General features: G+C 38.4%; 1 protein-coding gene across 2 annotated transcripts in view; it reads right to left on the minus strand.

Moving 5' to 3' along the window:
- Window positions 1-4,189: 4,189 nt before the first annotated feature.
- sppl3 (signal peptide peptidase 3) overlaps window positions 4,190-27,636 on the minus strand; it is a 35,741-nt gene continuing 12,294 nt past the window's right edge. For both annotated transcript variants that reach the window (XM_042509753.1, XM_042509751.1), the window contains exons 2-11: window positions 20,186-20,263; window positions 17,307-17,398; window positions 17,078-17,197; window positions 15,663-15,741; window positions 13,932-14,044; window positions 11,124-11,230; window positions 8,329-8,492; window positions 7,143-7,333; window positions 6,791-6,900; window positions 4,190-4,328 (exon numbers count right to left, since the gene is read on the minus strand). In XM_042509753.1, coding sequence (XP_042365687.1) covers window positions 4,257-4,328; window positions 6,791-6,900; window positions 7,143-7,333; window positions 8,329-8,492; window positions 11,124-11,230; window positions 13,932-14,044; window positions 15,663-15,741; window positions 17,078-17,197; window positions 17,307-17,398; window positions 20,186-20,263 — 1,126 coding nt within the window. In that variant the 3' untranslated portion in view covers window positions 4,190-4,256. The remainder of the gene's footprint in view (window positions 4,329-6,790; window positions 6,901-7,142; window positions 7,334-8,328; window positions 8,493-11,123; window positions 11,231-13,931; window positions 14,045-15,662; window positions 15,742-17,077; window positions 17,198-17,306; window positions 17,399-20,185; window positions 20,264-27,636) is intronic.

A 27,636-nucleotide genomic window follows, 5' to 3' on the forward strand; every position in this document is an offset into this window, starting at 1 on the left:
TAAAAAATGCAAATGTATTGTCTTAGTATAACTACTTTTAGCATAAAAGGCCAATGCAATAGTTTGGTAAAACATAGATTAAGAATCTCACTTATGAAAATGTTATATATAATGTATATATAACGGATAATATTAAGTCATTTGACAACAATGAATGATCAGAAGTTGATTTAGGCCTATATCATAGCAAATGGTCAGTTTTAATTTCATTAGCTTAGCTTCACTACCTTTCCCATAAAAGGCCAAATCGACTGTTTGGTAGGGCATGTTTCTATGAAATATATCTGACCCTTGTTAAACTTTTAGTCTTTGTGTAAAGTTACATTCATTTCTTCATAAGGATCTCTGAAACTGTAACGTCAAACAAATCTACCTACCTTTGAAAATCCCACCAAACAGGGCCCTCATGCCTGGTGTTTTTTGTTGTTATTAACTTCCTGTAGGAGGTGACCTCAAAAGGCAGGCTGTTTAAAACACAGGGACATCTAGTGGATTTTTTTTAGGATAACAATCCTAAACGCAATGGCACAGATAACTTTATCAGGTTGAGTTGAATTCAACACATTTTTCATTAAGATAAAGTGACTCAAAATGTGCTCAACCAAACTATGAGCAGGACGTCAAAGGGTTTAAAACTTAATATCTTTGTCAGATTATATATACATACATATATATATATTATATATATATATATATATATATAGATATATATATATATATATATATATATATATATATATATATATATATATATATATATATACACACAATTTCATTAGAAAAGCCAAACAAGCCTTTTTTTCCACAAAGGGCATTTTTACTTGTGAAAGTAGGAACAACTCAGATTTAAATAATAATATTAATAAAATCATAAATTTCATTCTCCTTGTATCCTGCACACTTGCTGTCACCCTGCTAAGTCCAGGTATCAAAGTGTGTCTCGGGTGATGTGATCACAACTGGATAGCGCTAAATACAGGTGTAAACATCCACCAAAACACATTGTGATCTGATCATTAAAACCACTTCCTGAAGTGTTGTGGGACACATTTTACAAAATATGTTTTTGTTGTATAAATACTAACGCTGCCCTGAAACCAATTTTTAAGGTAACTTTCTTGAAATTTTAACTTTTTTGCTGCTAATTTTGGGCTCATATCCTTCCTCCCATGTTTTGGAAAGAAATTACGTCAATTTTCTCAGATTTCAGAGGGTTATTTTTTTAACAACAATAATTATTAATAATTATTAATAATTGTATTTTATAAACCTTTCATGTATTTTTATGTTTAATCTGAAAAGTAGCTGTATGTATAGCTGTTATGTAAATGTAGTGATAAACAAGTAAACCAAAGAAAAAGCCACACAGGTGTTACAGTTAGAGTCATGTTTATTTACAGCAGAATCCTGAACGAGGAGGGAAAGAGGGGCAGAGGGCAAGGGAGGGGTTAAAAGGAGACAAAGTGTTTTAGATCAAGCGCTTCAGGATTCTTGTTTCACTACACAGTTCTTAATTTATTTATTCACCGTTTTTCTATACAGAATCCATTCAGTTGTAATATTGATGCACCAACAGAGCTGAAGGCCTCTGCTGGAGGGGAGAAGAGGTGGAAATAAAATAAAAAAAACTAAAGCACTAAAGAAAAAAACAAACAAACAAACAAACAAGGGGGTAAGAAGAAATCCATTTTCTATAAAAAAAAAAATATCACCATGATCGTCATCAGTTATTTAATGTATGTACATATACACACATATATATGTATATATATGTATATAAATCTATATATTTTCTTGCCATGTCCATGAGGAGGTGAAGGGGGCTTGTGGTTCCACGATGTCCGAGTTCAGACGACTGCACTGAGCGGCAGGTCGGACGTCCCGACCTGACACAATATTCAGACTTTGTCAGGTCAGAGCTGACCAATCACAGTCTTTCTGACCCGCAGCCTTTGTCCCACCCACTGACGCTGCTCTGTGTAGCCGAGCTCATAGGTCCAGTGCCTCAGTGCCGGCCAGCAGAGACTCAAAAACTGCAGTAGCCCTGTCGATTGCAGTCTGAGAAAATGATACACTGTACACTTAACATGCACGGCCAGATAGCATAAAAAAGTAAAAAAAAAAACAAAATAGCCAGCAAACTGCATCGTTCCATATGTCTCTCCGACTTCCTGCCGTGCGATCACTCACACATTTTTTCCAGTATACATTAGATATTAACTGACAAGCACCACAAAAAAAGTGGAAGGACATTAAAAAAAAAGACTGCAAGACTGTCAGGGACCAAATGGTGACAGCAAAAACATCCTATGGGTTAATTTCTAATTTCTATTTTCGATTTCTGAAGGGCATGACTGATTTTCTTCCCTCCCCTAGGTCCAAACAGACTTTATGATGTGATCACACACACGCACACACACACACACACACAACCATCCACCCAAAGAACCCTTCATCTGTAACTAAGCATGAATCTGACCACAGTATGTCTTCCCTCGTCTCCGAGCTTTGAGTCAGAACTTTCACAATAGTCAGGTCTTCATCGACTGAGGTGAAGTTCAGATGAGATGTGCTGTTCCACTTTTATCAAAACGTATAAAATTGATCATATATCATCATGCTCAGACGTTTACAGACTTGTGAGAGCTGGAGTAAGATGCTTTTAGTGTTTCGATAGCCATAAATAAATTTAGGATGTGCATGAGAGAAATTCGGTATGAAACCCAGCATGATGTATGATGTGGCTTCATGAAAAGTAACATACCTTAAAATTAATTCAACATTCATTTATTTGAAAAAAAAAAAACAACACTGTTTACATTTCACCTGTCCGCACGCAGAAAAGACTGATAAAAAGAAAATTGACCCCTGTTGAGTTTTTGTATTTTTTTTTTTTTTTTTACAAGTTAGACACAAAGTGTTTCCATTAGACGTCATGTGTTTGATCCAACACGCCCAGCTCAGTGGAAACCTGACTATTGTCATTGTTTTTTTTAACATGTTCATGTCTTCAAATTAAAACCAAGTAAAACACACTCACACACACACATACATACATACACACGCGCACGCACGCACGCACACTTTAACACTAGAGCAGGAAACTTTTTCATCAACCAGCCACCGATGCAGATGTCTTTTTTTCTTTCTTCCCAAATATCCATCAGCTACGTTTCTATCACACACGCCAACAAACTTTAGAAAACAACCTCTAAGTGATGGATGCTTGCCGGTCGACTCGACACAAGCCAAAATTTGCCAAAAATTCGGCCGTTGGCTGGCGTCAGTTTCCCACCCTATTCAACATGCTCCCGAACACAAATACAAACTCAAGATACCGCAAATACACATATATACAAATAGAAGCGGCCCCTCAAACGCTGGGGGGCGGCTTAACAATTTATAATGCATCATTTCTGTATATGCCAAGAATAAAACTTTTCTAAATAAAATACATAGTTATCTGTGAGGGCGGGGACAGCAGATGAACAGAGAGGAGTGTCAGAGGAGGGCGGGAGCGCTGGGAAAAAGCCATCGTGGTGGGATGATGGGACAGATGAAGAAAGCGGGAGGGGGGAGACGGATGGAGGGGGAAGACTCTTCTCCTTTATTGATGTCGCTGCTCCCAGGAAACTGTCTTGTGCCACTGCAACACTCCACCTCTTCTCCATTTGTTGAAATCATTCCATAATAATAATATTAATAATAATAATGACCACGACAATGCTAAAAAAATATATATAAACCCCAGCCATGTCTCACGACCCTAAGTCCACAAAAAGGGGGGAGGCCGGCCCTCGAGTTCATCTGAGTCGGTGACAGAACAGAGATGCAGAGAAAATTAATGACGCAGAGAAAAGAAGGATAACGCAGTGAGAAGAGGCCTGACGAATGGAACGAGCCATGAAAGGGAAGTGGCAAACGAGACTAACTATAGAAGAGAGAAAAAGGAAAAAAGAGCAAGAGGGGGGAAAGAACAAAAACAGCATAGACAGGATGTACTGTGATGAAGAGGAAATAAACAGAAAAGAGGAAGCAGACATGAAGCGGAGGATGTAGGGACGAACATGAGTCGTGTTGGGGCGTTGTGATCCACACACTGGTGTCCTTCTGAGGGTTTTCACAGAAGATTGGCGGAAAGCATGAACAAGTGATGACAACATGGCCTCACTGTGAGTGCGCGCCTCTCTCCTTTCCTCTAATTAAGGTAAAGGATCCGCAGTCCTCCCCGCACTGGTCGTTTATCCCAGGGTGCATCATACCTCCAGGAAGCGGGAGCTGCTGGTCTTGGTGTGAAAGGGCTCGGACCACATGCGCCGCAAATCCCCCTGTGGAGCACACGCAGTTTGTCAGTCATGGATCAAATATTTCCTGATGAAGCTTCAAAAACCGGCTCAGAAGTTAAAATAACACATTTTCATAAAAGTCTCTTTGCATACGAATAGGGCTGCCCCTTGAACGTCGGGGGTTAAAGCTATCAGTCAGAGATAAAGTTGAGTTGAAGATGTTCCTTTTTAGCTGTGCAAACCAGTAGTACGGTTCATTTTTTTAACTATTTTTATATTTAATGTTATTGGTTTTAACTTTGGTGTGTTTTTAGTTTTGATTGGTTTTATTGTTTTGTTCTGTTATTTAATTTTAACTTTTTTTTATCAGTTTTGACTAAAATGCCTTTGTATCTCTTATTAGTTTATTCTTCATCTTGATTATTATTTTAGTAGTCTTTATTTTTATTTTAATTGATCTGATTTATTTTTATGGTCAGTTGACAGCTTTGTTGTGTGCCTGCAACTCATACCTCTTGCACTTTGTGTAGCACGTTGTGCTTCCACCTGGAATGAAATGTGCCATATAAATAAAGTTTTGTTTGCTTGCTTTTTTTGCTAGTCAGTGTGCTGTGTAGTGTTCTTATGGGGACATTTTAGGCTCCAGATTTTGCCGCAGAGTGAGCGCTCTTGACTTTGAGGATACTCTTTGGTACAGGCTGCTGTGGACACAATGCAGGGGCAGAGAGGAGGAGAGACTTTGCACCATAAGGCTCTTGACATAACTTAATCCTCTTTCTTCTGATTAGAAGAAATGATTCTGCAACTCACAGCAACTTAATACAACAGTCTCTGACTTTCTGTTGATATCTAGTGTCTGCAATTTTTTTTTTTGCCATTATCCAATCTGCTATTAGCTTATTTGTTATATTATGTGAATGCCGCCGTCACCCTGAACATCTCGCTTAACCAAAATATGAAAAAAGCAAAACAAAAAAACAACAACACATTTTTATAATTATTTGTGTTGAAGAACCTGATTTCGATCTACTAACTGGTTCAGCCCTATGTATGACATCATACATCATACAGGGCAGGCAACTGGAGGCAAAGACTACCAACATGCTCAAATGTCTATGATTTGCACTGTTTATGGCTGAACCCATAAATCAAACAGAGAAAAAAAACAAGGGCTTTTATGAGTCCTGGAAATAGAAGGATTAAAAGGGAAAAAGCAGAAAAAATATTTAGAAAGAGAAAGAAAAACAATGGCAAATGTGGCTTAAAAATCTTTAGTCTGGAGGAGCAGAGTCAAAATCCGTTCAAATGTTAATGTCAGTCATTTACACTGTGCAGTGACAACGTCAAAGTGTTTTAAATCATGATTCAGATTTTTAATGGCATTTCACCAGACCTCTGGTTGATGAGGTAGGTTCAAAACAGTAGCTAAAGTTAGCTTGTACCGTTAGCAGCATTTACAAATAAAATACTGCACTCACATCTACTCTGTCGGCCCGAAACAAGATGGGAGATGTTTCAGCTGTGGACCCGACCGCATACAAAGTGGCTAGAGTTCACGAGACTCTTGTAAGCTTTCTTAAGCTTGCTGTGTGACATTAGTAACATGAGGTCTTGTGTAATTGTGTGCACACGGCAAATCAGTCAAGTTGTGAGAAAAAAACATGTTTCACTGTTGTGTATAGATCACATTGAACACAAGTTTTTTTTTTAAAATTTTCTGACGGAACCTGTTGTCTTCAGGTTCATCCAACCCTTTTATGTTTTCATGTTCCTCTATTTTCAATTCACGCAGTACATGGATTTATCACTTCCTGCCCTCCATCTAAATTTTGTGCACCATAATAGTCACATGACTGCAAACAAGCTATTTTTGACATATTCTTTCATTCTACTTGCCGCCCCCTCCCACCAAAAAACTTTGTTTCCAGTTTTCTAACATTTCTCTGAATAATCATTTAGCAAACAATAGATCATTGACAACTGGCTGTCTAATGACTCAACTGCCTGATCTAAAAATAAAGAAAGAAAAGCTGTGAGATCAGTAAGTAATGACACATATATGCAGCTAGAAGAATATTTGTGGCAGAGGCATCCTGTTCACCTTTCTGATATTTCATCTGTTGTGTTTGGAACATCAGAAATAATAATCACCATTTTACTACATGAACAATTTTCACTGGTTAAGTGACAAATCTTGTGCACTTCAACAGGACGTGTTGCAATTAATGGTTTGCATGTGTGAATTACATAACTTCAGTCAAAAATAAAATGGGCTGAATGTTGGAAACTATGTGTAAAGAAAGAGCGAGTCCAGCTGTAATATTTATCCCTCCCTCCTTTTTGGCAAAGAACAGTAAAGATGTCCTCTGCATTTCCTTTTCACAAGGGTTCAATTTTTCTTCACACAATTATAGAATCCAAGCGAACTGCTGACTTCTGCAAAAGTGCCACAGCTGAACTTTTATTTCTGGTAAAGAGGTGACTGTTGCTGTGGTGTCCTTTACCTTCAGGTAGGCCATAGTGAGCAGAGGCAGCAGGGTGAAGGGCACCAGGTAGAGCAGAGCAGGCTGAGCAGCACGATGGATCCTGGAGGCCACGGTGGCAGTCAGCAGACCTGAACACAGAGTCACATCATCATTGATCATATTGGCTACATCTTTTATTTTTAAATTACGCAAAAAACCCTGAAAGAGAAAAGATAAAAAACTTGAGATTCAAAGTTAACGTTGTGAGTTATCCATCATATTTAAACACCAATGGCACCCACACAACTAAAAGCATCACTTCCAAACATACCTAACACTGACACAATAAAACCCTTGACCTTTCACATCCGTCCATCGATTGCTTGCTTACCCACAAAGTATCCGATGAGAGTGCAGTGGAAATAGGAGACGCGCTGCATGCGTCCGGACATGTTTCCAGGTCCTGGGACTTCCCCATTTGCTTGCTTCTTGTAGTTGTCATAGCGCAGGACAAAGCATAACAGCAGCCCCGGCATCACAATGTCTCCTATTCCCAGCATCGAGAAGTGACTTCCTGTGGAGCTGCACGGATGGGAAAGGGGGCAGAAATACGTTTAAAGTAGCAAAATACGGAAGCACTAGGAATGTGATCCAGGCAAGAACCCCACAGAGCTGTGTGCAATAAATATGTAACATTTGTTTCATCACTTGTTTCTGTATGCAAATGTAGGTCTTGACTTGGGATGTCATGAGAGCTGCTACTATGGTACCAAATCAATGCAAATATCCTGAAAATGTGACGGCACTCGTTTTTCTCCAGTAGCACAGGTACAGGGGATGCAATTCTTCTGGACCTGACAGGGCAGTATAAACGCCTACAAGTGTTCAAGTCTGCTTTTAAATGCCAAAGGAGGAAAAGGAACACCTACCAGCAAGAAAAAAAACACCACGTGGAAACCAACAACAAATGCAGCTGCAACGACCCGTCACAAAGAAAACGTTTTTTTTTAAACTGAGTCCAGCTTATTTAGTTAATTCTGTGCAATATTTATTTACATTACATTTACATTGTGCTACAAACAGTGTCACGAGTCACTGAGTGTCTATTCTGGTCGACGAATTGAAAAATGTTTAACTTTGGGTAAAACGCTGCAACTATCACTTTTTACCCAGCCATCTAGTGACAGTGGAGAAAGGGTGGGACAAATAGCCCACCGCAAAGACCAACTGTCATATCTTACGTGTACAAGTGCTGAACAACAACAACAACATCAGTGGGGGAGAAGCAGTGGTACTACCTCTTTGTGTTCATGGTGGATCATCAGGGATTTATAATAAAAAATAAAAATATTTTATTTAAATGTTTTGAATAAAGAAGTGATTGGGATTTATTGTTTATTTTAAATAGTATTTTTGAATTGGGTATCAACTACTATTTTGCCTGATTCTGACCACATATCCAATCTTAACAAAAGGTGTACAGCTATGCCAGCTGCCCTGTGAGGCTGTGATGCTCATCACAGAAGAAATTTAAGTCACTGGATTATTTTCTCCCCCCGTGGTTCCATTAGTCTTACCTGGGAAAGACCAGTTTGCCCGGTAAGGAGAGACGGGGGACGTCGCGGCCCATTCCCGGCCCCAAGTGGAGCTTCCTGGACAGAACGTCTATGGGATTTTCAGCAGGTTGGGTCGCAACTTTAACCATCACATTACTATTGAAGATGTAGGCTGAGAAGAACACCTGGAGGGAAAAGAAGGAATTTAGCTTCTCATGTTGACAAATTCTCATTTCACTTTCCCAGAGCCCAATCATGTCTAATTATTAGCAGCATACTCTTAGATCTGCAGACTCACTGCTGTTGTCAGTCCCCAGGCTGAAGACAAAAGTTAGTGGCACATTCACTGTAAGGGCTCCAAAATCATAGAATAAACTTCCATTAGGGATCAGACAAGCTACCTCAGTGTCCTCTTTAAAATGATTTTTTTATAAAGTGGCTTTTAATTACACTTTTTCCTTTTTGTTTTTATGCATTCATTCATTTGTTTATTCGTCCCATTTTAACTCATTGTTGTTAATCTTTGTTTCTGTTTTTTGGCTGAACTTAACTCACTCAAATTTGTATTTCCGCTGTGTATTTTCTGTTTCTGTATCTATGAAGCACTTTGCAAACTTGGTTTAGAAAAGTGATATTTTACTATTATTATTAATATTATTATCATTAATATTTGTACTATTCCTTAATTTGTCTGACCAACTGTCATAAAATGCAAATGTACTTAATTTATAATTACTGAAAACAAGCAAAACAACAAACAAACAATTTATTTCCTAATGATAGTTTAAACTCTAAATGATAAACTCTCAAAATGTTCTCCTGCTGCAATCTGCTGTTATATTGCCTGCACACCTGATTTATATCCAAGTAAACTCAATCACTGCTTCACACAACTTCTCAAAGCAGGCAAATTAATTTATCCAATTCATCAAATGTTTGTCTCTTATAACATTACTGTGAACATAAATGGTCAGTGGGGAAATAACAACTCCGAAGGCAGTTGTGTGCTGGCAGGTTGCTAGGCACCAAACATGGTAAGGATGAGAACAACTGCAGCAAATGTACTCACTGGTAGAGCATCAGCAGAGCAGTTTGTTGTTTACTGTCGGTTATGATTAGTTCTGTCTGAATTCAGTTTGGATTTGTGTGCAGAGCACAGCGTTTACTCCGTTTACAAATGTGAAATTTCTTTGTGAAAGGAAAACCTGAGAAAAAAACATTTCTCCTGTGCGTTTTTTAAAAAATGTTTTATGACAATGTTACTCATCTTTAATCCTATCTAAGAAGTAACGGCAACTTCTTAAACAATAACAATATTATCTGAATGATAACACATCTAAAGCAGCCAGGTGCTCACAGATCCCATGAGCTACTATCCTCAGATAGAAATCTTCTCTGATTCATTTGTTCAGTGGTTTGAATGATGGGAAATAAACACTGCAGCTCATTTAACATCAAATGAAACCACCACTTCACACCTCTGTCACTCACTAGCCCATTTTACACTGCCTGTTCAAGGCAGGGGTATCGGGCTGTTATGCTGCCTCACTGCTCTGTATTAAAAGTATGATCGTGGAATTGAGGGACAAAGTAGTCTTGCCTTTGAGTGTGCATGCCTCTATGTGCAATTTATCAGTGTGATTTTGTAGCTTGTGCCTTTTTGTTCATATGTGTTTGTTTTATTGTGACTGTGAAGGCATTTACGGGTGCAGCATGAGTCCAAAACGAATTTCCCTACAGGGACAATAAAGTATATCGTATCATATCGTATGGTATTGTATGGCATCGTAAATGTTTGCAACAATTTGACCGTGTGTTATGTGTGCAACCCATCACGGGAGATTTAAAAAGCTGGTATTAGCAGTAGGCAGGTAACTCAAAGAAAAAGAACAATGGCTGTAACTGTCGGCAAACTGGGAAAACGTCCGAGCAGAGGACAAGATCAGCCGCCATATAACAGAAATGATAAATCAAAATTGTTTTTGCCATGTGATGTTATTGTTATTATTTAGAAAGCACTGCCCATGTGTTTATTTTATGTCACATTATAGGCTGACGCTGTTGTGTTAAAGGTCACGCCTCTTCTGATTCTGTGATCTTGGCATGCTGTCTAAAATCACTCACTGTAACAGCATAATGCTGCCCTTGTTTGGTTCAGTGTAAAAATGAAAAGGCTATGTAAAAAAGGGACTTTGTAGCAGCCCTATAGCACGATCTCTGTTAAAAGGGACACTAACACACTGAGGCACATCCGCAGATTAAAATCACCATTCGTGACAGTTGTTACTCTTGACTTTGGTGACATTTTAGCTGTTAGGTGGCCATTGCTTATGTTTTTTGTGCAGAATGCAGGCGCTGAGCCACAGTAAGGAATGATGCCAGATATGGTTAATAAATCACACCTTAATCTACCAGGGCCAGCCAAAGGCAGCTCAACAGAAATGGTTTTTAATTTCTCAAAGGTATCGAAGATATCTTGATCCTTGTCCTAATCGTGGACACCCGCTGTCCTCTCTAGCATGCTCCCCTTCTTTTTCTCAATTTATCTTGTTCATTTCTGTTTATGAGGGCTGAATTTTGTAAGTAGCTCTTGTGTTGACCATGGTGATTACTGCATCAATACTAAGAGTTTGCTGCTGCTGGAAAATGTAACATGCATCACCTCTGTTCCTCCTGCGCAGAAAATAATCTTACTGGCAAGGAGGTACTTGCTGGTGTATGTTTAGAGAAGCTAAATCATGTCTGCTGTATCTCATATCAGTGACTTATATGTCAGCTGTGATATGGATGAAGTTTTGAATCGCAACATATCTTACCCAGAACACATCATAAATGAGCAGTCCTGACAGCAGCAGGCAAGACACCTTCAGACTGGGAAGCCGCACAAAGGCTATCATGGCGACACACAAGCCCATGGCTAAAGCTGTGGGGAGAAAAACACAAGATATTTAAAAACACAGTTCCATGCGTCAGCGGAAAAAAGCTGAAAAAGCAACATGGGATATGATTTTAGCAGATTTATTTAAGACACATTAATTACTGAGCACACAAGCCTAATTAATTAGTCAGGCTAATCTGATGAAATTCATGTCCTAATTCACTTTTTTGTGCATGAGGTTCGACCTGATAAGACGCAAGATGGTGCTGAGAAAAAAACGTGGGAGCTTGTCAGGGTTTAATGTATAGGAGATTTACATCACTGAAAGAGTATGTTCATTACAATGGCTACATTTTGCGTGTTAAAAGTAGTGTGTATGCTGTGGCACTGATTCTAAGCAGGTTTATTGGTAAGAGGAACCCAGAGGGACACTGTATTATTTGACTGGTTTTAATGCAGGGACACACAGAATGTCAAGCTTGAATTGAAATCTTGTACAAATGTTTTTAATTTTATAATCAGATTTTGATTCTTGGGATCATTTTACAATGCAAGTGTTCTTACTTTTGATGATGAAGTGTTACCATTTGTGTCAGGGGCTGCGAAGTTCACATTACTTAAGAAGACTGCCAGTAATGTGTTTCACATTACTGAAGTCAACTGGGTCAAATAAAAGAAGAGCACACACCCACACATTTCTCTCTGCTTTGTCAGTGCTTCACTAACATTCCAGTTCTGATCAAGACCAGTTAGCTTCAATGCCACTGCGGCTTTATTTAGCAGCTGAGTGACATCCAGGGTCTGAAATAAGCATCAGCCACCCACCAAATGCGGGTAAATTGTTGCCATGGGCATGTAAAATGGGCCTAATAATGGAAACTTATAGGATTTTGCTTATACCAATACCATTAACAATTCAGCTTATCGGTCTGCTTCTTTAGCAGTTCACTTATGAATTCCTGGTCAGTCTTCTCTGTGGAAAAAGTAGGCCTACACAGGTTTTCAGTGGCACTCGTGGGTAGCGTGTCAATAATATAGCATTCCTGGAATTAAGCCCGTTACTTGAAAAGATCATTTTAAAGACATCACAGGCAGCATGTTTGTCATCTTTCTTTGTGAAATGAAGCTGCACTTTGGATCGTTTCTTCCTCTCTGCAAGTTCGATGCAAGAGTTTGACATCTTTGTTTTGCAATGCACAAGTCTCCACTGCCTGCATCTATAATAGGAATTGATAAACCTGGAGCCATATGATTTCGATGGATCAGATAATATGGAAAGGGTTCTTAACTGGAACTGGTTCTCAATTCCCATTCATAGTCAGGCCACCTGACATTTGGCAGATAGGGAAATTGCACAACAAACAGACGCATTTAATTTAGCGTCTGATTGGTATGAATTTGAAAGTCTCTTTAAATTGCTACATAAAAACAATGGTATTGACTACATGACCTTATTTGTTTTGACTGACAGTCAAAGTTCACTGAATTCTAACCAGTAATCTTCAATAAAGAGATAAATAATAAAATGACGCTCTCACACATACATACAAATGGTATAAAGCTGTTGGTGATCGGAGCCAAGAAGACATCTGTAGTTATCAAGTGGTAGTAAATGTATAATGTAGCACTGCAGTTCCTTCTGACCCAAGTAAAGTACCTGTGTCTTGCTCCCCAAAGTAGATGGATGTATAAAGCCCTCTGAGGCAAATTGTGATTTGTGATAATGGGCTTTATAAATAAAACTGACTTGACTTAAATGTATATGCGTGCATGCTTGCAGTACCCACCCACAGGATTAAAATATCAAAGATAAAACTACCCATTGTACACAATGGCCAAATATCAGAATAATGAATGTAATATTATTGATGCATTAATAGTTTTATTACTTTAATGTTGCAGCTGGTAAAGATGGAGGTCATTTTATTTACCTTAGATGCTACTTCGTAGTTTAATCTACAATAATACATCATAATGTATTAGTTCATTTCTTATTTGTATTAATTATCTGAATTATCACCAATAGCCAAAACTTTAAAATAGCAGTAAAAAGTACTATAATTGCCTCCAGAATGTAGTATAGTAGAAGTATACAGTATTCCACTGCTGTAACTACCATGTATGTAATGCCATGTCAGATAATTAGGCTATATCGAACATTAATAAAAAAAATATTATTATTAAATATTATTCTTTTATCAGGGACAAAGATTTCAAAAATGGCAGATAGAATTTCTGAGTGGCAGACCAAAAAATTGTCTACTCTAGTGGCATACAGTAAAAACAAAAAAAAAGTTTATTTCAGGCCGTGCTAACATAAGTGTATCTTCCTGCATTAGCATGCATCACTCTGTAGTAGGAGCCTGAAAATAGTGTTGCTAAAAACTTCATATTGTGTGAGTCATAATGTCAAGTTCCTTCTTCTCCAGCAGATGAAACCTGAATTTTGTCCAGACTCTTGCCTTTACTGAAGACTTGAGATGGCTGAATTTATGTCTACTACTCTGCAGCATCAAAGTTAAGCTAAGAGAACTTCTCCTTGCGAGCTTCAATTTATTGTCTAATATTTGGCAATGTTTTTCACATGAGCCAAAAAATCCCCCAGCAGTTCAGAGAAATGTTACTAATCCTTGGATCCTGCTGCAGAACCATCTTCTGGGGACCTTGAAATAAACACTCTCTGATGTCTACTGAGTTCTGGTGAATGGAAACATGGACACAAGAGTCATGACGGAGAGACACGCACCGTCCATGAGAAGCCAGTGTCCGGTCAGCACCCAGATGAGCACCAACATAACAGAGAGGGAGAAGGACAGGAGCTCAGCCAGAGTGAAACGCCCACAGCAGCCGAAGGAAATCCTGCAATAAGACAAATAAGAGAAACTCTGTTAAATCACACACAACTAAGATGAGAGAACATGAGAAAGGTGAGGAGAAGCATCACAGCCCATCCTTAGCTAGTGCTGCAACTAACTATTATTTTTATTGTTTACTATCAATTACTTTTATTTTATTTTTAGTTGCTTGGTCTATATAATGCCATAAAATAATGAAAAATACTGATTTTTATTTTCCAAAGCTGAATATGACTTCCTCAAATGTCTTGTTTGACCTACAATCCAAAAATATTCAATTTGCTGTCAAAGAGGAGTAAAGAAACCAGAAAACATTCCCATTTAAGAGGCTGGAATCAGACAATTTACAATATAGGATTTGATTTCCACAAAATTACTCAAACCTATTCATCTATTATCAAATTAGTTTGCTATTAATTTAATAATATACAAGTAATCATTGCAGCTCTGTCCTTGGCCCTAACAGGAGCTCCTGAGACACAACAGCTGTGGGATTTTCATAGAAAATGTGACACATGTAGGCAAACATCAACAGGCTGATATATTTTACCACAGAGTAGTATTTGCATACTTTATGATGGGCAAAAAACAGGGCATTGGTCGGTTTAAGTGAGGGAGTGGAGAGCCAGTAAAGACATATAAAGGTTTGGCTCGTAATTCATTGAAAAATGATTGATCCTGGAGTTTATAGATAGTTGTCGGCTAGCTACTGCTGGCTTAATTGTTAGTGTTGCAACCAACTAAAGTGCAATTCATCTTCTTGAGCTTTTGTTTGGTTAGTTTCAGGTACACTACCACCTCCTTCCAGACTAGAGTGGTTTGCTGAGCCTGATTTGCTTAGTGTTAGAGCTTAGTGTAAATCAAAGTGTCTAATCTAATCTGGATTTTATCTTATTAAGACAGACCTGAAATGACAAGGGGCCTGAGCTGAATAAATGATAAATGTCCTGCCAGAACAGCAGCCAGAACAGGCTTTCTTTGTGAGCATGTTAAGATACACAAAATATTAAAACCTACACACTGAGCAGAAAAGGGTTTTGGGGTTGGAGGTTATTACAGGCAGATAGGAGGCTGTGAATCTGTAACTAGAGAGGAGGCGTTCATATTGGTTCTTGAGTAGGTGGGCTGTGTTGTTGGTGATTCCTTGCACTTTAGATACCCAGACATCTGAGCCCAGAGGCTAATAAACATGATTTGTATGCTGTAAGTGGAAAAAAAATACAAATGTTAAAGGGCGAGTTCGCCCCAAAAAAACAAAACAAATTTACCACTTCCTCCCAGAGGTATTAAGCCTCACAGCTTCCGTATGAATTAAATCTGAAATAATCTGACTTATGAATATGGTGGTTCGTACTGACAGGGTTCGTACTGACAGGGGCAAATCAGACAGCATTAGAAAACAATTGAAAGCATGACTGTTCTTGGCTTCCTAGTTTAAAACATTTTCTAACACGTTTCATAAAATAATGAATTATTCTGTGCCAAATTCAAGTACTTATAGCACTGCAAGCACCTTGTACAATGCCTGTGTAAAGGACAGAGCTTTGTAAATATGTCTAAAAGACACACAAAACTGACATCAGACATGATTTAAAGACAAACAGACCACATGGTTTCCTTACTTGTTCTGTGGGGAGCAGGGTCTGGTCAGATACTGGCACATTGGCAACAAGAGGAATGCAAATGCAATTGTTGCAAGAACTGAGGAGAAAAAAAAACAGTAGTGAAATCAGAGGCCTAATGTACTGTATCTACAGTAGATTGCTTGTTTCAGTTGTTTTCTATGAGCTTAACTTGGTAGCTAGCGGTTTTCATAGTTTCAATAATTAACACGAATTAGAGGTCTCCACCAGTGTGAAACTACTAATCAGAATCATGAACGCATTAATACAGAAATACCCGGCATTGTGAGTACAGGCCCGCTCACTGAGTAACTTGTGCCCACCCTGGATGAGTCTACTAAGTCGCACTGGCTAAGTTTCAAGGATATTGGGAATTTCCTAGAAAAAAGCTGCAGCTGTGTTGTTGGAGGAGAGTCGCAGAGTGGAACCAGGCAGCACAGGATATATCAGTTTGAGCCAGGCTCTCGCCGTCTGTGCAGGCAGGACTCAGGAGTGAGTCACTATGGTGAGACGCTTTGGTGTCCCAGATCATTTTGTCAGGGCTTAACCTCGAATAATGAATGTGGTCCCAAAAATTATTTTAAATGAAAGCCAACATGAAACTCAACAAAAAAAGTAACACAAGAACCTGTAAAAATAAATGCAAATCTCTAACTTTTTGTAAGTTGAGGGTGTTTGGTGGTCAGCTCTGAGTAGCACAATTACGGTGCAAATAAAAATGACTGAACGTATAATTATTTTGGAATTCACCGTTCATAATTAATCTCCAAAGTAAACATTTTGAGATACACATGTACACTTTTCAATGATTAAAGCATATACTTAGCATGTAAATAGAGGGCCAGAGTGCATTAAAAAGCACCAAAACAGACCTTTTTTTTTAACAAAAAAAAATCCCTCTGGACCAGGGCTGCATGATTTGTATTTAAAAAAATGTGATCAATGTGCTCATTTTTAATAATAATATTTAAATTAATTGTGCAGCCCTCCCTCACTCTACAAAGGTCTGGGCTGAGCCCAAATGTTTATGTCATGTTTACTTATAATTATCTGCTGCTCCAAAATCATCTTCTCTTCATCTTCTTCTTCAATCTTGGCAGCACCCCAGAAAAAAGCTGTGTTTCACGGACCTTCTAAATATATCAGCTGTCTATAACTTCACCTATGTTGTTTCCAGATCAGTGAGAATTCAGCCTAACTGAACAGCTGCCCAGGAAATGACTTCACAAGACACTCATATGCCAAGTTTAGATAGGAAGGACATGCTTATATCTGTATTATCAGCCTGATTAATACACTCATGTGCCCTCGCCACCTATTATGTTTATACTGGGCCTGTCCATGGTTTTATGTCTGCAGCCAGTTTGATTCTACCACTGTAGAGTTTTTGTGTTAAGCTGAAGAGCGACACTCACCTGCAGTGCAGATAGTGAAGACCACCTGTACCGAGTCGAAGAAGAAGAACATGACTAGCAGAGACACAGAGGCTCCTATGGGCAGGAACAGAGCCTGTGTGGAGTCTATAGTCTGAATACCTGCAAAACAATACCAACATCAAAGTGAGGAGGATTTGAAAAACAAAAAATGGTGAGTGATTACATTTTGTCTGCTTATATCTGGCCATGCCATGTACTGCACACGCACTGTTGTTTGTGTTGCTGTTATTGAAAGCCCCCGTTGTCGTGGGGTTGCCGTCTTTATCCTTCTCCTGGTTCTCACAATCCATGTTTAATGACCTGCAGGAGGGGAAACAAGAGAGCAGAAGAGTGTAAACGTAGCATGTAAATTGTTAATATAAGGCTGTGTAAGACACTTAAATAGACTCATTCTGTGGTGAAATAATCAGTTATGACTACGGAAAGTAATAACTCTAATGCATAAAATATCTATATTTGGAACAACAATTCTTTTTAATGTTCAGAGTAAAATTTTGTTTAATCAGTTTGTGAAAAAGGAAGGACGTTTGGGTGAAATATTGAATTGACTGCTAAACTTTGTGGAGGGTGTGAGGTCCCTGAACTTCAACTAGACTGTGGCTCACATCAACCCACAAAATATTTTCATCTCTCTTTTGTCTTTTCTTTCTTTTGCAAAATTATCTTATTTGATTTCAGCTTTCCACCATGAGGTTTTACTTACAATTTCATCCCACCAAAAACAAATTTATGATATCTTGATGTAGACAGTATACAGTATAAAAGCACACATCAAGTGTTGTATTTAGCTGCTTCAGTTTCAGGCTCCTGGTTCTGTGTGTGCAGTCTTACTGTCACACTGTGATTAGCTGACAGACACTTGAATAGAGCGGAGCATTAATGCTATTAGTAACACCTGTGCTTTTCCTGCTATGACAAGTCAAAATGTCTGCTGTAAATGATTTCCTCTCTCGACAGTACAGCCACAAACTATAAGCTCACTACAGTTTGATCTGATCAGTCTTGACTTCCAAAAATTAACAATCCACCATATGACCATAACGTGCCCCGTTTTTCTGTGCATTTATGTGTTTTTCTGCTGGCATCCTAATCGGCCTGTAACATGGAGAGAGAATGGAGCATCATACTCGGACTCTCCTCTCTATTTCTTTCTATTTGGATGGTAGATAAGACAGTTTGCATCAATAGCCCACATATTTTTGCAGTTTATCCAAGAGCTGACACCTGATTGATTCTGCATCTTAATCATTAAAATAACAGATGGATAAGCAAACATGCCTCTGCCTCTCAATTCAGCCTGAGAATCAAACTCTATCAAGCTTTTACTTGATCATAAGACTCCTCTAAAACAAATGTGTTATGGTCAATATCCTAATGCCACTAAAACAATCAAAACACCATTAGATGCAGCAGGACTGTAGATTGTTTTGATGCACTAAATGCACCAAAATCACATTACTCCTATGGTTCACCCCGTACATTTGGACTGTGAAAGTGCCAAACGCTTTATTTTTCACTTGCAACACCCAGAAAATGTGCATCGGATTACAGACTAGAAATGCGAAGGTGGAAAAAAATGACCCATTAGTTCATAAACCCATGTAAATGTTGACTACAGTGTACATTTTACAAGAAAAGATATTCATTGATGATGCTTAATTTCTGTAAAGTAAAAGTAATACAGTAAAATTGCTGTATTAAGTTACTGCTAATATAAACCAAACACTTCCAACAGCTGCAGCTTCAAATTAAAAGTCTTTAACCGGGAAAAACACACATTGAATTTTATCATAGAGTAGTCAAAGGAAATGCAATATGTTCGTCAGTGTGATAAACACCACCGCTTGTTCATTAAAAATACATCTGCAAAACACGCCAATATTTAAAGTATTTGTTGTCAGCGGATCAATTTGAAATACTGCAGGCAGCAATAAACAGTCAGGAGCAGCCACAGGAAGATGTTAGATGAAGAAGTGGACACCATAAACATCTTCACAAAGTAACCATCTCATCTTCTTTCATTAAAGTCATTGGGGTTGAATGCGAAATATTGCCAAATGGGCACTTATGCTTTACGCGTTGAAACCAGATCCTCCACAATCATCTTGTCGGTCAACTCTTCTCACTCTCTCCTCCTCTCCTCAGTTAAATCTGACTCCTGCTGCTCTGCTGCTGTGTAAGGCAGACACTCAGTTTATAATTGTAGCATCCATTGTCCAACTAGTATTGATAAAAAAGGAAAAATGTTGGCGGGGCGGTGGGCAGGTAATGCAGTCCGCTACACAAGTGTCTTTCCACTGCCTGTTCAAGTCAGGAATACTGCACTATGCCACCTCACCGTTCTGTAAAAAAAGTATTATTGTAGAATGGGGGGACAGAGTTGTTGCTCTTTTAAGCTGGCAATGTTGGTACTAACAGTGCTGCATTGTGGTTTCTGTAAAAGGGACAGCTGGCAGGATGGTATTATGGGTGCGACGGGTGTGCGCCTTACCTTCCGAGCAGAGAACAAGATCAGCCGTCATATAACTAAAACACTAAATGATAATCATTGTCGTGTCACGCCATTGTCATAAATAGCTACCAACAAATATGTCATATGTCACACTAGAGGCAGACAGTCTTATGTTAAACATCATGCCTCTTTGGTTTTCGTGATACCGGCGTGCTGTCTAAAATCACAACCTGCAGTGGAATGATGCTGCCCTTGTTTGGTTCTGTGTAAAAATGCAAACCTAATTTCTACTAGACTGATCCCTGAGGAACAGGTCCATAAATCAACTGCATGGTAAATAAACACATCTACCATTTAAAACACATTATAACCATAACAAACCAAACCTAACATATTTTCTTAAGGGTCTTTAAAAGGAAAGGACCCAAAATGAGAAAATTTTACTTTACTCTGCAGGGCAAAAGCCTCTAAAAAACATATGTAGGCTTTTGTTCTGGGGGGCATAACAATGATAGGCCTGTGACTGAATCTGGAGAAATATCTGGCAGTTAAGAAATTACACTTTAAGCTAAACAAAACATGCTTTGTAAGTCACTCTTGACAGCTAAAGTGATTATTTATTTAGTGACACTCACCTGAAGCTGCCATAGACGATGAGAAGGATGGAGATGAGGAAGGTGGACACCTGGCTGGAGTCAACTAGGGAGTACGCCCTAAAGAGAGAGAGAGAGAGAGAGAGAGAGAGAGAGAGAGAGATGCAAGCTTGAGACTCTGAGCACAAATGTTATGCAATGAAACCAGTAAAAATAAAGTTTCCACATCACCTTTAGTGAAAAACTGAAGACAAAAAGTACAGAGTGTTTTTGCTGCTAAACAAAAAAAACACAGTTTCCATAACAACTGTCTCCATACTGACATTACATTGATTAACTGTAACAACATGGATTGTATACTTTCTAGTTGTCACTTCCTTTAACATCACAGGAGCAGCAGGAAAGCAAATCAACCTTAAAACATGGAGAGGGTATTGTGAAAAGACTCCGAGTCTTCAGGCCCAGTTAAACTGCTGCTTCCTCCTTTTGTTGCTCCGAACTGGAATCTTTTGCATATTACAAGTTGCCAGTCAGCTGACTGCAATTTCATACTGATGGTTATCATTATGTGCGTTTTGGCATTTTTCTACCAAAACGCAATTGTTCTCTTTTTGACCAACATACTGCTGATTCAATACAAGCTGAGGTAAGTGAAAACATATCTGTTGTTTGAGTTCAATCCCTGTCTGATGTGTCCAGACCTCCTGTTATCTTTTAGATCAATTACATTTGTTTCAGGATGTAATGTTATGTTTGATAGGCCTCTCTGATCACTTTTTAAAGGGAAAAATCTGTCCTACTGCTGTTTTACTTCGCCTCATGCTTTTCCAAGTGTTATAGTGAAGGTGTTAGCCAAAGGACATACTATTTTAGTTAATATTGCAGAATAACGTGGTATGATTACCTGACTACACATTATTTGCAACAGTGTCCGCCTGTGTGATGTTCCAGGGCAGTACAGGTTTGATTTTAAGGACCTGCTCCCAAACTAGAACAGCGACGTGCAATAACCTTGCCAACCACACATATGACCAATCAATTCTGCAACCTGACCCAATTAGCGGCCTGATCTGAAACCACAAAATCCATTATCATTTACATTACACACATGTAAAACTAAGATAACGTACTTAAAAACAAAGGTAATTCAGGAAGTACAATTTAAAAGAATATTTTTTGCTAACTCTCTAATATTGAGCAGCACATCTCCACAGTTAGTGTGCCTGTTGGTAACACACCTGAAGCGGCTCTCATATTCTTGCCTTACATAGAGGACAAAAATGTTAAAACATTAAGTTAAGCCTATATTATTATCATTTTATTTTGACATATTTATCATCCAACACCTGCAATCGGACCTGCATGTTATTTTTTTTCTCAGCCAGAACTGAACCTGAAAATAAATACCACCCATGAAACCCGATACAGGACACTAGGACAGGATCTTAGTAGTTTTTCATTTAATATGTCACATACATGCTGCTTTATGCTTTTTAACACTCATTATAATTTATAATAATTAGTGAGTAAGTAGGCAATATAAATCAAATCAAATGTGGAACACCAGCGAAAAGTTCTAAAAAAAAGCCTAACGCAAGTTATTAACTGGGGCTACATTTAGAAAAGACAGTGAGTCAAGAAAGACCTGATTCTGTCCTCATCCACTTTAACTTCAAAAATCTGAGCTTTAAAAGCTCTGTAGAAAATTCTACCCTTCAATTGTGTAACTGTGCTAAATTGTGCAGATATCCCTTCCTCTTTGTATAAGGTTTGCTTTCCCACTTTATAGACATAAACCGTCTGTTTGAAATGATGGTTGCACAGTTTTCGATTTTTTTTTTTTTTACCAGCATTCTGTGTGAAATAAGAAAAATGGAGACAAGTAGGCCAACTATAATTTCAGTCAATCATTGAAATGCTGAACTTTGAAAATTGCGGATTGGTGGTAGCATTTTTATCAAAACAACTTTGAATCTCTGTTATATAAGGAAGTATATATATATACAGAAGGATTCGCAAGCATTTTTATGGACAAAAATTTGAAATCTTTCCATGACTTTTACATATTATATTTTTTTTCTTGCCCTACTCATTCTGCATTTTTCTAACCATTCAAACACAATTTCAGCTGGCTGGCATATGAGCGTGGGGAGAAAAGGAAGAAACGTCCGTGATGGTAAACAAAACAAAACATATCGACAAACATTAGAGCAATGTTACATCAACAGCTAAAGAAAATAAGTTTTTCGTTACGTTACACAAGGTGCAAGGTTATCTAGGGAAGATTACTATGACAATTTCATGACACCCAACACAATGCCATGACTTTTCCAAAACTATAAATCTATTTTTCCAGGTTTCCCATCACTGTGGGAACCCTGTGTATGACAGTAAGTGTTTATTTACTGAGCACTGTATCCATTTTATACAACAACAAACTGACCCGTGCTCTGTGTATATAGAGGGGAACTGGATTGGCACTGTTCAACTTAAGTGACTATTATCCCTGTAGTCAACATTATGAGCTCTGAAGAATCTAAAATTCATTTTGATGACCATCCACAAGAACATTGAACACAATGTGAAAACATTTTGAGTCACCCAATAATACACCACAACAAGAAACGGCTGCTGTGTTGCACCGATTCGAACACATTCTGTTCCCCTGAGATCAGTGGGCTTCATAATTACACACAAGAAAGCAATGAAAAAAGGACACCCAAACAATTTGATATTCAAATAAGAATTGCAAATTTTGTTGTTAAAAAAAGAACCGGGGAAAAACAAGTGATTGATTATGAAAATCAATACAGCAAATATGATCAGTGTGGTTCTAGGCACACTGGAAACTCTACAAAGGAAAGGGGTCTCAGCTCACACTCACTCTTGCAAGATCTGTCTTCTCTATACTACCCAGCATAGCAAAACAAAAAACGACAGCATTACAAAATACAACATACCACTCATTGCAAATAATCAGTAGACCTTACTGATATAAGGCCTACGAATAAGAATCTAAATACTTCTTGACCTACATCCGCCCCTTGCAATCTGTACATGTTATTGTGTTTTGTGAGACAGACTAGACAAAACAAAAAGGAGCTGATGAGGGACATCATAATGCAAATCCTCTGCTGAGGGTTGCTGTTCAGTAGAGTATCCGAATACTTCAGATCGAAGATGGTGGCATCATAGTTCTGGTCCAGGAGAGAAAGTGTACTTTGTTGATGGCAAATTAATATAGCTTAAAATTTTTACTTATCCATCTCATTTTTAAGTCTGTTAATCAGTTAGACAGATTTTGTGGGCTCTCAGAAACCAGAGGTCGTAAGATAATAACCATTTAACATCTAAGTGATCCAAGAATTTCAGCACCGTTTTTTTATTTCAGACAAATGTGGAACCAGGCCTCTAGTTTGCAGACTTGTGCTGTGTCTAAGTACCAAGTTGTTGCTATATCAATGACCTGGGGCCTTGACATAGCATAGACTTGACATGCAACCTTATAATGCAGGTCTTTTTCTGGGGCAAAAACAAGGAAGGCACTGTGAAGTGGCTGCCTTCAGTCGAGAAGTGCAGATTTGACCCCAATCCTGACCTATCTGTCTGCTGTCAAACTCTCTGGCTGGGGGTGAGGAATGTAGGCTGGAGTTTAAAATAAAATTTTAAAAAGTTTATAAAAATAAAAAAAAATAAAAAAAGTGGCCCCTAATAATGTTATCATTATCTTTAGCTCCCCCAAATTTCATCAGGCACCAATACATCTACCACTCAAAACTATTAGTTATCAGCAGATCTATTTTTCCAGTTTATCAGCTCAATTCAACCAAACAATGACACCGGTATGGTTTTTCAGTGGTATAAACACATCATGGGTTGTGTCTGAAATTGTCCCTATTTTGCTGCTTAATGTGATTCTATGTGAGTGTCTGGATTTATTATAGTGCCAGAAAAATGCAACACTGCAATGTGTCACATTTTAGTGATACAAAATTGCACTAGTGAGTTAGACCCAAGCCCCCAGAAACCATCACACTTTCAAGCCAATTTGACAGAGAGGCCAAACCATGGACTTACACCTTCTAGGCCTCATCACAAAAGGACCCAAAATAACTTTTTCCCATGGACTTACATTCTGAAAGATGTCCGTGAAGCAGTGGATTTATTTTTTTTAGCACTACGACCCCTGCAAATGACTCGTTTCACTTTCAGGATTTGATACATTCATTCCAAGAACAAGTGTAGAAAAGCAGAAAGATTGAATTTCTTTATCCCCATTAAAGATTGCAGAGGGCTACACTGGAAGTTAGCTGGTCTGTCAGAACAGGTCTCTATTGCACCTGCTCTTTACACTAAATGATGTGAAAGCAGAGCAGAAAAGCCAGATCATTTTACACACCGAAATTTTAAGTTTTTGGCATCATGCGCCACTCAGCAACATTCACAGGCATGACCGGGGCCCTGCCTCCAACGCTGTATATAATTCTCTTTGTACATCCATGGTTAGACCACTTTATCGGCCAAAAATAGCTTGCAGATATGTAGGTGGATATGTCAGCCAATGAGTAACAAGACATCACAGTATACTTATGCCAAAAATATATTTGAAGCAAGTGGCAACCTCCAGGTCTAGAAAATGACACCAATGTGGAGGTGCCAAAAACTGCAGTTTGCACTTTATAGAAATATTAAACATGTTTGTTTTGGTATGAAAAATGTTTTTTAATATCAATAGCCAATTTTACCCTTCATGTTAACTTTATAGGGATGAATTCTATGTAAAACACCTGTTTACATTTTATTAAAGCATAAGTTACACAGAATTAAAAGCGAGGCTGCTTTGAGTGACAGGCTGTATGCAGGGCATCTTAAGCATCAATGAGTCAGCTCCACAGCTCCACCTTCGCATGCAAAATTTGGTCTATGGGAGGCAGTAGTTACTAAATAGTGTCATAATTAGCCTGCATAGTCTGTCCTCAGCCCTAATACAGCAGTTTATGTTTCGGCTGCACAAACTCCCACTAATTTAAGGGATCCGTATCAGATATGTTACTCTCATATCCATATTGGCCTCAAAGATCCAGTGTTAGTTGGGCTGCATTTGTAAATTTTATTTATATTATTGAGTATACATTATATTGAGAATACTAAAGACAAGGAGAAAAAAAGCTACAGAGGGTGCAGTCTTATAAGTCATGATGACAGATCCTTCACACAGGAAAACCACATTAGCAAGAAGGAACGACAGATGACCCCCGTCAACTGACCGAATGACACTTAGCAGGATATTTGTTACACTACAAGATATTGTTAAAAAAAATGAGTTGAATTGAATCAACATCTGTAACAGTCTCTGTTTCTGCTATTTTTCCCTCCACTGCACTCTGGCATTTCTTTTTTATTAAAGTTTGATTTAGTGAGCTCTGGGTCATCTTTTCAAGGCAACAACGTCTCCCACTCTACTACAACTGTAGCCAGAAACTCAGTCCTTACTTGGATATAGTGAAGCAGCACACAGTGAATATAAATGATTTTCCTCTGCAACATACTGTGTCATGCAGGCTGCATTTCAGCTTGTGTGGGCAATGACAGCAAAACCCAAAGGAATCATATATGGTGAAACAAACAAACAAAATAAAACATTGACATTTATAAGACAAGTCTACCACATCATTGATTACGTTTACATGCACAAAATAGTCCAGTTTTTGCCTTTATTCCAAAAAAGACAATATTCCTACTAAGCTGTAGACAATATTCCTGTTTACATGTCCAATAAAAATGAAAATTCTACAAACACCTCCATTTACTTGCAGCCATACACTGATTAACGTGCCTAATGTGCGGTTTTTGAAAAGGCTGGTGCTGCGATAGTTGCGCATATCAAATAACTGTTGATATCTAAGTCTTAGTCTAAAGTTTAAAGGCAGGTGTGTTTCTTAATCTGACCAGAAATTTTGGGTTTTCTCTTGCATGCATCTCTACCCCCTAGCTTTTCAAACTGTTGGCAAGTTGCTTTCCATACAACGAATTAATGACAATGTAGAAAACTGCCCATAAACAGACAGGAAGCCACGTGTCATGAACTGCAGTGAAAACCCCCGGTTGAGGCCATATTTTGAATTGGCTGTAAAAATGCCCAAATACTGCTCCTATAACCCAAATAATACTGGCAAATCCTGGATTCAGAAAAAGGCCTGATTGGGAATATTAAAACAGAATATGCTGTTTATATGACCCACATCAAATTCAGAGTACTGTATTACTCTGAATTATAGGGGAATGCTGGTGTGCATGTAACCGTAGTCACTGTTGCAGGTAAAATAAATATCCACAAAATACTTACACAATGACAGATATAATAACCACATAGAAAACCCTGGCTATGGAGCATGAACATGGAGGATAAAGATGATCATAGTAAATACGGGGCTCGTAAAGGTTTATTCATTTGGATAACATCTACATGCAAGGTACTAAAGAAAGCACTATTTCTGTGTAGAAATATTCTGCTGGCATGCAGTTGAATATTATTGCAGTTCTGAGTATCGCTGTGCTGCATAACTAATTTTCTTCCAAGTACTGACTAAGACGACAGCCCTTGCATAGAAACACTCAGTGCACTCAGTTTCATTGTGATGCTGAGGAAAATAGGCAAAAAATCTCCTGTCTCTTTCATTCATTCAGTAGTACAGGAATGACTACAGGGTGTCTAGATGGGAGGGGTAACATGTAGTTCACTGTGGAAACAGGACACCGTGACAATACTGCATCATGTAGCTTTGCCCCGGTCTTGTTTGTCAAAAGCAGGCTTCTATTTAATGACCGAAAAACACACTCAGCAGGCGTCATCTTTACAGATTGGTCAGATTACAAAGGGGATGAATACTTGACCCAAGATTTTGATCATAATAAACGTCCAACAATAAAGCCGGACCAAATATGACACCCTATTCAGGAAACTACTTCTTTTTTGTACGTTTTGGACTAAACAGGTTAAATGTCCTGCCAACAGTTTGGCCTCAAGCATTAAGAAAGTGATTAAGAAACTGACCTTGTTCTTCTACACAGAGACACTAATGATGTCACTGCCTCACTGTCAACACAGTGAGCAGATAGACAGCTAGTTTAATCTACCACAGACCTAATTCATATTCTAGTACCGAACTGGTTCGTCTGAATTCTGCGCACAGAAGCCTGTAGAACATGGGTGAGATAGATGAATGGAACATTTAAAAACAAAATACAATCCCGGACTGTTGAGGGCTGGATGGCAGCCCAAAGTGCCATAAGACGTCCTTGTTCACTGACAGACTAGGTTTTCAATAACACAATTCCAATACCGTCCTCCGTCAAGCCAGTTGCATGCATGACTTGACCACTAAGGGCCAGGTCAAAAGGCCACAATGAAGACTTTAACAAATACTGCCCCTGTGAGGCATGGATATTTAAAATAATATCGCATTCAGGTCTCTCCAGATTATACGTGTGGA

Source organism: Plectropomus leopardus, chromosome 20 (genome assembly GCF_008729295.1).
Source record: "Plectropomus leopardus isolate mb chromosome 20, YSFRI_Pleo_2.0, whole genome shotgun sequence".
In the NCBI taxonomy this organism is placed as follows: Eukaryota; Metazoa; Chordata; class Actinopteri; order Perciformes; family Serranidae; genus Plectropomus; species Plectropomus leopardus.